Genomic DNA, 11411 nt, shown 5'->3' on the forward strand with positions numbered 1-11411 from the left:
CAGATGGAACAGGAAAATTCCCCCCAAGGTTTTCCAAATGAGATATTTCCTCCCTCTCCCCCACATCTCTCCTTCTCCAAATGCCTGATAAACAATGAGGAGCATTTGATTAAAATTAATTAATAAGTTAAGAAGCAGAAACTTATTTTCCAAAGAGCAAGGAGCAGCACTGCAACCCCTGACACTGTAAATAAACATTAAAATACATTTTGCTCCAGGCCACAGAATAGACTCACAGTTTGGCTATCTGGAAAGTGGCTTAATTATTCACGAAGAACCAGCTCTCAATGTCCCAGGTTCCCAATGGCACTGGGAAGGATCTCTGCATACAAGGCTTTACATTGTGGAAGCTAGCCTGCATTGATGAATGAGCTATTTCTCTGAGCTGCGCCAGGTCAGAAGACTACGCAGAAGTGAAGAATGTGCAGCAATAGCCTCTACAGGACATCCCTCTATGCCAAATGGAATAGCAAGGAGGGAACCTCTAACAGAAAGAAAGACAGAGAGAGAGAGACAGATTACAGGAAAACATGGCAGGCAATTTGCAAACAACAATTCTCCACAATGAACAATGAGGTCAGTGACCCTGTTATTTGTTTCAGCAAAGACAAATTCAGAATCCCTATTCAAAGAGGGATGAATATAGGTCAAAATCTTGGTGTGGGGGGAGCTTGGGATTTTTTATGTCCACCTGAGAGGGTAGATGGGATGTGTCACAGCTTGGTATGGCTCCTGCTCTGCCCAAGACTGCAAGGAACTACAAAGGGTCGTGAATGTAGCCAATCCATCACACAAACCAGCTTACCATCCATTGACTCTGTCTACATTTCCCGCTGCCTTGGGAAAGCATCCAGCATAATTAAGGACCCCACGCACCCTGGACATTCTCTCTCCCATTACTCAAACCAGCCTCCCATCTGCTGATTCTGTCTACACTTCCCGCTGCCTCGGAAAAACAACCAGCATAATTAAGCTCCCCATTCACCCCGGACATACTCTCTTCCACCTTCTTCCATTGGGAAAGAGGTACAAAAGTCTGAGATCACATATCAATTGATTCAAAAACAGCTTTTTTCCTGCTGCTATCAGACTTTTGAATGGACCTTCCTTACATTAAATTGATCTTTCTCTACACCTTAGCTATGACTAACACTACTTTCTGCATCCTCTTGTTTCCTTGTCTATGAACGGTATGCTTTGTTTGTAGAGCATGCAAGAAACAATACTTTTCACTGTATACGAATACATGCAACAATAATAAATCAAATCAAGTTATGTTAAAGTCTCAAGACAGACTCAGGTTGTGATGAAGAGGTTCCAGATTTTGATCCTTGTCAGTGAAGGATATGGGAATGGAAGGTGAAGCAGAATGATACAGTGCTCAAACCTGCTGGGTAAACTAGCAGAGTCAGCAATCTGAATCTGATCTGCAATATGCTTTTCAAGAATTCTGTCTGAGTTGTTAGCATTTGGAGTGCGCTTCCAGAAAAAGTGGTAGAAGCGGGTATTAACAGGACCTGTTGATGAAGCTGGAACTAAGGCACAGAGCATTTCTTTATAGAGAGAGTTTATTGACTTGTTCAATCTCGACTCAGTATCTCAGCTCTCCCCTATTTATATGGGCTCAAGGACAATTAATATCCATCAATTAATATCCAATCAGATTCGATAGTAACTTCAGAAAGGAAATTGTAAAAATATTTCTAAAGGTGGAAATATATCAAGAAATATATAAATACAGACAGTAAAAGCTTCTACAAGTATATAAAAAGGTAGACTGCGTAAAAAGGAAGGGAGTAGCTAAAGTGATTCCATTGAAGCTAAGACTGGGGAATTAACATGGGAAACAAGGAAACGGCAGACACTTTGAATAAGTATTTTCAATGTGTCTTCACAGTAGAAGGCACGGAAAGCTCCCCAGGAATAGTGGATAATAAAGAGGCAAAGGGGAGGGAGGAAATTAAAACTCCAAAGATTTGCGGGTTAGGTCGATTGGCCATGCTAAATTGACCCTAGTGTCGGGATTAGCAGGATAAATATGTGGGGTTATGGGAATAGGGCCTGGGTGTAATTGTGGTAGGTGCAGACTTGATGGGCCAAATGGCCTCCTTCTGTGCATAGGGATTCTATTCTATTCTTAAAACAATTACTAGAGAAAAGCCAAGTGGAAAACTAAGACCAGAATGTTACAGCCCTTCATGCCAATGGGATTCTCCCATCCCGCTACAGTGAATGGAGATTTGGCTGGGTGCCAAATTCTCCAACTGCACTGCAGTGGGAGCGTGGCATTAATGGCCAGTTAAGATCTTGCCCTCAGACTAAAGGCCGACATTTGGAAAGTCTTAACACAATGGGTTTGGTGAAAGGGAAATCGTGTTTGGCAAATTTATTAGAATCCTTTGAGGATGTAACAAGCAAGGTGGGTATGAAAGTGTAATGTATTTGGCGCCACATAAAATGTTACTGTACAAAGTAAGAGCTCATGGTCTTAGGGATGGTTTATTAGCACAGATAGAGGATTGGTTAGTTAACAGTAAATGAACTTGGGCTAAATGGGTCATTTTCAATTTGGCAAACAGCAGAGTGCCACAAGGATCCGTACTGGGACCTCAACTATATACAATGTATATTAGTGACTTGGATGAAGGGACCAACTGTATTATTGGCAAATTTGTTGATGATACAAGGATAGGTAGAAATGCAAGTTGCAAGAATGAGATACGGGGTGGAATTTTCCCGTCCCGCCCGCCACAGTAATCATAACAGATGGGACAGCACCAAAGGTCCGTTGACCTCGGGCTGGGTTTTCCGTTCTTGGGACGAGCACGGACGGAAAATCTCACCCACAGAGTCTGCAAAGGGATACAGGTAGGATAAGTGAGTGGGCAAAAAATTTGGCAGATGAAGTATAATATGGGAAAAAGTGAAGCTATCTACTTTGGCAGGAGGAAAAGAATATTATTTAAAAGGAAAGATACTGCAGAACGCTGCAGTATAGAGGGATCTGGGTTTCCTCGTATATGGATCACAAAATATTAGCATGCATTTGCAACTCTGGCGCCTGTTTGGGTACACTGAGGGAGAATTTAGCACAGCCAATTCACCCAACCAGAACATCTTTAGGCTGTGGGAGGAAACCAGAGCACCTGGAGGAAACCCACACAGACACAGGGAGAGTGTGCAAGCTCCACACGGACAGTGACCCAAGCCAGGAATCGAATCTAGGTTCTTGGAGCTGTGAGACAGCAGTGCTATCCTGCTGTGCCGCCGTAATGCCTCCCATTGCCAAGCTGTCTTACCAGTGAGGAATGGTGAATGGGAGAAAGGAGGAGTGTCGGAAGGTCTCCGTGATGAAAGCTTCTGTATAGGGCAACAGCAACCTGTCCGATATCCTGGGGTTGCGACCTTTGCCAATCTTCTCATCTGCAAAGAGCAAAAAATGGGGAAAAGCAGAAGGTCTATGAGTGGGGAAGCCCAGTTGAAAAATGTCTGGCTACTAAAAATGCACACTGCAAGGTAAACACACCTATTTCCTCATGCAGTCTCTTCTGAATGTCGGGATATTTAATCAGGTACATTAAACACCAGGAGAGCGCTGTGGTAATTGTGTCAAAACCTGCAACAACAAAAAAAGACTTGTTTGTAAGTAACCAAAACAGGGACTTATTAGGGAGACTCAGCGTGGCTTTGTGTGTGGTAGGTCATGTTTGACCAGTCTATTAGAGTTTTTCGAGGAGGTTACCAGGAAAGTGGATGAAGGGAAGGTGGTGGATGTTGTCTACCTGGATTTCAACAAGGCCTTTGATAAAGTCCTCATGGGAGGTTAGTTAGGAAGGTTCAGTCGCTAGGTATACATGGGGAGGTAGTAAATTGGATTAGACACTGGCTCAATGGAAGAAGCCAGAGAGTGGTTGTGGAGAATTGCTTCTCTGAGTGGAGGCCTGTGACGAGCGGTGTGCCACAGGGATCAGTGTTGGGTCCATTGTTGTTTGTCATCTATATCAATGATCTGGATGATAATGTGGTAAATTGGATCAACAAATTTGCTGATGATACAAAGATTGGTGGTGTAGTGGACAGTGAGGAAGGTTTTCAAAGCTTGCAGAGGGATTTGGACAACTACAAAAATAGGCTGAAAAATGGCAAATGGAATTTAACGCAGACAAGTGTGAGGTATTGCACTTTGGAAGGATAAACCAAAGTAAAACATACAGGGTAAATGGTAGGATTCTTAAGAGTGCAGTTGAACAGAGGGATCTGGGAATACAGGTACAGAATTCCCTAAAAGTGGCGTCACAGGTGGATAGGGTCGTAAAGAGTGCTTTTGGTACATTGGCCTTTATAAATCGGAGTATCGAGTATAAATGTTGGAGTGTTACTGGTAAGGTTATATAAGGCATTGGTGAGGCCGAACTTAGAGTATTGTGTACAGTTTTGGTCACCTAGTTACAGGAAGGATGTAAATAAGGTTGAAAGAGTGCAGGGAAGGTTCACAAGGTTGTTGCTGGGACTTCAGAAGCTGAGTTACAGAGAGGTTGAATAGGTTAGGACTTTATTCCCTGGAGCGTAGAAGAATGAGGGGAGATTTGATAGAGGTGTACAAGATTTTGATGGGTAAAGATAGAGTGAATGCAAGCAGGCTTTTTCCACTGAGGCTAGAGGAGAAAAAAAACCAGAGGGCATGGGTTAAGAGTGAAAAGAGAGAAGTTTAAAGGGAATATTAGGGGGTGTTTCTTTACACAGAGAGTGGTGGGAGTGCGGAATGAGCTGCCGGATAAAGTGGTAAATGCCGGGTCACTTTTAACATTTAAGAAAAGCATGGACGGGTTCATGGATGATAGGGGTGTGGAGGGATATGGTCCAAGTGCAACTCAGTGGGACTAGGCAGAAAATGGTTTGGCACAAACAAGAAGGGCCAAAAGGCCTGTTTCTGAGCTGTAATTTTCTGTGGTTCTAAAAGACTTCCATTGCAAAGAGGGTCTCCAAAGGGGATTAAGGAAGCAGCAATTTGCCAAGGGTTTTGACATAGTCAGTTACTTTAAGGGTAAAAATCTGATCCAAAACCATCCCACACTATTACAGCTTGAAGTCTGGGAACACGGGTCCAAAAAAACAAAGAAACAACATGTCATCCTTACCAGCTCCAAATAAATCGTTCACAATGTTGACAATCTTTTCATCAGATATTTCAATATTGGCGTTCTCGTCCACTTTCTTCTCCTGACAGTGATCAATCAGGGAGTCGGTTATGTCGCGAATGTTATCCTGAAAAACAGAGGCAAACAGAAATATCAGCAACAGGAGAGGGGTGGCTCAAGCCAATAAGATCTAAATGTTACACCACATAAGTTCCATTGAGGCCCCCTACACCTTTTCCCCTGCTTTCCCTTCCTTTAGGAAAGGAAATCTGCCATCCTTATCCCGTTTTGATTTGATTCAACTTTCATAGAAATTGCAGAATTCTACAGTGCAGAAGAAGGCCATTTGGCCCCATGTTTGTGTGGGTTTCCTCTGGGTGCTCCGGTTTCTCCCCACAGTCCAAAAGTGTGCAGGTTTGGTGCATTGGTCCATGCTAAATTCTCCCTTAGTGTATCCAAACAGGCACTGGAGTGTGACGACCAGGGGATTTTCACCTAACTTCATTGCGGTGTTAATCTGTTGCCTCTGTCTGCACATTTTACCCCGTTAAGCTACACATCTCGGGATACTAAGGGTCAATTTAGCATGGCCAATCAATTGAGTCCATGCATCTTTGATTGATTTTGATTCAATTTTAAGCAATGTTGTTGAATATCAAATGCCTTCTGAAATGGAGAGCACTTAGAGACAGGCAGTAACTGCTGGCCCAGTCAGTAATGCCACATCCCATAAAATAAATAAATGCCATCAGACGTCTGAATTAACCTACCTTATATTAAATTGATCTTTGTAACACTATATTCTGCACCCTCTCCTTTCCTTCTCCCCTATGTACTCTATGGGTGGCATGCTTTGTCTGTATAGACTGCAAGAAACAGTACTTTTCACCGTATCCCAATACATGTGACAATAATAAATCAAATCAAAATTTCCTCTGGGTGTCCTGGTTTCTTCCCACAGTCCAAAGATGTATGGATTGGCCATGTTAAATTGCTCCTTAGTATCGGGGGACTAGCTAGGGTAAATATGTTGGGTAATTGGGATAGGGTCTGGGTGGGGATTGTGCTTAGTGCAGATTTGAGACAATAGAATCCCTACTGTGCAGGAGACCATTTATGAAATCAAATCAAAATGAAAGCAAATTATATTAAACTAAAACAAAATCTAATTAAAATTAAGTCAAATCAAAATCTATTAAAAATGGAATCAAAATTGAATAAAATCAAAATTGAATCAAAATGAAATCAAAATTGAATAAAAATCAAGTCAAAATCGAAAAAAAGAAATTGAATAAACATCAAAATTGAATCAAAATGAAATCAAAATTGAATAGAAATTAATTCAAAATTGAATCAAAATGACATGAAATTGAATGAAAATCAAATATAAAAACAAATCAATATTAAATCAAAATCAAATGAAATTGAATCAAAATGAAATGAAATTCAAATCAAAATTGAAACAAAATCAAATGAAATTGAATAAAATTCAAATCAAAATCGAGTCAAGTCAAATACCTTGTCGAAGGTGCGGTAATGTTCGGTGACAATTTTCTCCACGAAGGTGATGAACCTCTTGTTGATGGCGATGAATTTGGCCATGGAGTAGTTGGGCAGGAACCTGAGGATGGGGATGAAATCGGCCGGGTTTCCCGAGGCCGCCGTCTTGCCGAACTCGTCGCTGACGTTGATGATGTTGAGCAGCTCCTGGTCCTGGTGGCTGTAGCGCTTGCCGAAGCACAGGGCGCAGATGACATTGGCCACGGACACCACCAGGTAGCGGACCGGGTCGAAGGCGCCGCGGCTCCGCATGAGGTGGCTGAAGATGCGGACCAGCTGCTGGGCTTCCCCGCACACATGTTCCTCCAGCAGGCACGAGTGAGTGGAGTTCTTGCACTCGTCCGACGAGAAGGTGCGCAGCGCGTTGCGCGCCAACTTGCGCCGGAGCCGCCAAACTTCCGAGTAGTCGGGGCTGAAGGTCATGCTGTTGCCGTCGCTGATGAACTTGAAGCTGTAGAGGTCGGGCCGGCCCGCGAAGTCATCCCCCTGGCGGATGAGCGCCTGCTTGATGGTCTCCAGGCCGCTCAGCACCAGCACCGGCCGCGTCCCGATCTGGATCTCGTAGATGTGGCCGTACTCCTGCCCCAGGGCGGTCAGGCTCAGGTGCGGGTTGGCCCCCAGCTGCAGGAGGTGGCCGATCAGCGGCATGGTGGGCGGCCGCGGTGGCCTCTTCAGCCCCTCGGGGATCCTGGCGGCGCGGCGGGCACGGACCAGCAGGAAGATGAGCGAGAAGACGGCCAGCCCGATCAACACCTCGGTGACCGAACCGGCCAGCAGGTTAGCCACCAGCCCGACGCCAACACTCCGAGTCATGTCGAACCTGGCAGGGACACAGTGAGAGGGACATTCAGCTTCATCAAACCCAACCCCCCCCCCCCCCCCCCCGCAGCTCCTGCAGCACTCAACTCCTTAAGATTCCCCTCATCACACACCATCCAAGATTCAGGATTTATATAAATACCTGCTTAAACTGTACACAGAGAAACTCACTCACTCACTCATTCACACATACCCACTCACACACACACACACATCCTCAATCTCATACAAACATCACTGAAGATTCAGGTTTTAAATAAATACCTGTTTAAACTGTACACAGAGAAAGTCACTCACTCATTTACACATACCTACTCGCACACACACACACATCCTTACTTTCATACAAACATCGCACAAGATTCAGGTTTTAAATAAATACCTGTTTAAAATGGTACACAGAATAACTCACACTCACCCAACATACTCACCCACACATACTTACACACACACACCTCCTCAATCTCATGCAAACATCACCCAAGATTCAGGACTTAAATAAATACTGTTTAAAATGGTACATAGGATAACACACGCACACACACACATACTCAAGATTCAGAACTTAAAGAACTTTAAAATGATACACAGGGTAACTCACACACTCACCCACTCACTCATACTGATGCACACATATACTCAATCTCGTACAAACTTCACCTAAGTTTCAGAATTAAGTAAGTACCTGTTTAAAATGCTACACAGAGCAACTCTCCCCTCTCCCAACACACACACATAAACATACTCAAACACTTCCATCACCCAAGATTTAGAATTTAAATAAAAATCTGCTTAAAACGGTGCACAGAAAAACTCACACACGTACACTCTCTCTCACCCATTCGCTCACTTACACATACACACATATACTCAATCTCACACAAACATCACCCAAGATTCGGGATTTAAATAAATACCTGTTTAAAATGCTACACAGCGCCACTTTACTGCTGCACTTTCTGCTTTTGCACTCTGCCAGAAAAGCAAAAAAGCAGCCAACAATGTCATCAACTTGTGAAAACAGAATATGTTGGGTAAACTCAGCAGGGCTGGCAGTGTCTGTGGAGAGAGACAGCTTTCACCTTTCGGATCTAAGCGATCCTTTTTTGCAGAGATGGACAGGTTGTTGTAATGTCCTATTGCAGGGGCAGCGTCTGGAACTGTGCGCAATGCCCGCGTGTGATAATCCCCACACACTCTCACACACACACACTCACCCACACAGACACACGCTCTCACACACTGTTTCACTCACACATACGTATACACACACACATACTCTGACCCACATATATACATACACACACATTGTCTCACCCACACACGCACATTCTCGCACACACTCTCAATCTCACACACATACACTCTCACTCTCTCTCTCATACACACACACACATACACACACTCTCTCTCATACACACACACACTCATACACACACACTCTCTCTCTTATACACACACAAACACAACACACTCTCTCTCTCTCTCTCTCTCACACACACACACACACACACACCCTCAAAGAGCAGCACTGGAAGAACGTGCAGATTTCCACAGTGGCAGGACACACACAAAAAAAAACAAAATCCCGTCTACGGGATAAATTGCTGAGGTGCTTACCTCTCTCTTCGCTTCTAAGTACACAACACTGGCTGGCACACAATGCAAGCTAACGTCTACCTCTGCAGAGTACTGGCACTCTGTATGTGTGCATGTGTGTGTGAAGCATCCTAAGCAAGATTCATCCTTTTATAAGCATCTTGTGCGCGCCTGATTGGCTGCAGGTCACATGTACCAGTGGGCTCTCACTCAATTCTGTGCCAGCGCTCAGCGAATTTCGCAATTGGGGTCGGGGAAAAATTCATCCAATGCTGAACTGGAGCTAAATAACTCGAATTAATCACCCACATTATGCTGGCATCATTGGCTGGGGGAATCTCTACATTTTCACTGCAGTCCATCCCCAGTGTCCAGCCGACGCCAGGTTTCCCATGAACTTCTGTGCAAACACATTCAAGAAATGTTGCGTTCCAAAAGCAACAAAGAAAGCTTCAACTTTTTAAAAAAAAATAAGTTATTCGGGGCGATTTGATGATTTAAGTTGGAGGCAACGCCAAATGAACGCTGCAAACACACAGCAAGCCTGTCAGGTGAAGACTAATATTTACATAACGCCTGTCACTGTCACAGGTCACCCCCCTCCTCCCCACCAACTCCCCAAAGGGCTTTACAGCAAATACAGTACTTCTATTGATTTGTAACTTTGGAGGCAATTTGCGCAGAGCAAACTCCCACAGACTGCAATGCGTTAATGAGCAGATAAACTGCTTTTTGAATGTTGGTGGAGGGATGAATGTTGGCCTGGATTCCAGGGAAAGCTCTGGATAAAAGCAAATGACTGTGGATGCTGGGATCTGCTTTGAGGGAGGGTCATCTCGACTCCAAACCTCAGCTCTTTTCTCCCCTTACAGATGCAGTAAGAAGTCTCACCACACCTGGTTAAAATCCAACAGGTTTATTTGGTATTGTGAGCTTTCAGAACGCTGTACCTTCATCAGGTGAGTCGCCTGATGAAGGAGCAGTGCTCTGAAAGCTCATGCTTCCAAAAAAACCATAGAATCCTACAGTGCAGAAAGAGGCCCTTCGGCCCATCGAGTTGCACCAAACACAATCCCACCCAGGCCCTACTCCCATATCCCTACACATTATACCCACTAATCCCTCTAACCTATGCATCCCTGGACACTAAGGGGCAATTTATTAGCACAGCCAATCAACCTAATGCGCACATCTTTGGACTGTGGGAGGAAACCGGAGTACCTGGAGGAAACCCACGCAGACACGAGGAGAATGTGCGCAGACAGTGACCAAGCCGGGAATCGAACCCAGGACCCTGCAGCTGTGAAGCAACAGTGCTAACCACTGTGCTACTGTGTCGCCCTGTTGGACTTTAACCTGGTGTTGTGAGACTTCTTACTGCGCCCATCCCAGTCCAACTCCAGCATCTCCACATCATGGCTACTACAGATGCTGCATGACCTGCTGAGATTTTCCAGCATTTCCTCTGCTCTAGTTCAAGATGGTTACATGGGGGAGGGGGGTGGAGGAGGTGGGGGATGGTCTTGCATTCCCTAACTGTGCAGCATTCCACCAGTAATGCACCGGAGAGTGCCAACCTGCACTGTTACACAGACCTTTCGATTTGACTACTAGCCAGAAGCTTAACCCCATTGTCTTTTGAATGGTGAACTGGTTATAAAATCATGGAATGGCTGCACTGCAGAAGGAGGCTATTCAGTCTGTCCTGTCTATACTGGCCCAAATCAATTGACCCTGTCCCACTTAGCAATCTACCCCTACCCTGATGCACCCCCTTGCCCGGTAAAATTGTCCTCTTTAGATAATGATCTGATTCTCTTTTGAAGCCATAATTGAGTCTGCCTCCTCCACACTCTCAGTCAGTGCATTCCAGATCCTAACCACTCACTGTGGAAAACAATGTTCCCTCATGTCGCCATCGCTTCTTTTTCCAATTCCCTCATATCAGTGCCTTCCCTTTCTCGATCCTTCCATCAATAAATCATTTCACACTCATCTGCATTGCATTTCATCTGCCACTTGTCCTCCCACTCCACCAACTTGTCCAGGTCCTTTTGAACTTTAACACCACCTCCCGTCACATCCCCCAACACCCCCCCCAACCCCCCCGCCCCACAGCTCACAATAAATACTTCCAAGTTTCACATCATCCAAAATATCTTAAATTACTCCCTGCACACCAAATTCCAGGTCATTGATATATCAGAGACAGCTTTGCATCCTTTGCAGTGTTTTCTTGCACATTCTCCCTGTGACTGTGTGGGTTTCCTCCGGGTGCTCTGGTTTTCTCCCACA

General features: G+C 44.6%; 1 protein-coding gene across 1 annotated transcript in view; it reads right to left on the reverse strand.

Moving 5' to 3' along the window:
* Window positions 1–9855, reverse strand: part of cyp1a (cytochrome P450, family 1, subfamily A) — a 16863-nt gene extending 7008 nt beyond the window's left edge. The window contains exons 1-5 of the mRNA XM_080215976.1: window positions 9138–9855; window positions 6657–7518; window positions 5139–5265; window positions 3527–3616; window positions 3300–3423 (exon numbers count right to left, since the gene is read on the reverse strand). Of these exons, the coding sequence (XP_080072102.1) occupies window positions 3300–3423; window positions 3527–3616; window positions 5139–5265; window positions 6657–7511 (1196 nt within the window). The 5' untranslated portion in view covers window positions 7512–7518; window positions 9138–9855. The remainder of the gene's footprint in view (window positions 1–3299; window positions 3424–3526; window positions 3617–5138; window positions 5266–6656; window positions 7519–9137) is intronic.
* Between the last annotated feature and the right edge of the window lie 1556 nt (window positions 9856–11411).

The sequence above is a fragment of the Carcharhinus amblyrhynchos genome, chromosome 32 (genome assembly GCF_965287045.1).
Source record: "Carcharhinus amblyrhynchos chromosome 32, sCarAmb.v2.hapA, whole genome shotgun sequence".
Classification (NCBI taxonomy): domain Eukaryota; kingdom Metazoa; phylum Chordata; class Chondrichthyes; order Carcharhiniformes; family Carcharhinidae; genus Carcharhinus; species Carcharhinus amblyrhynchos.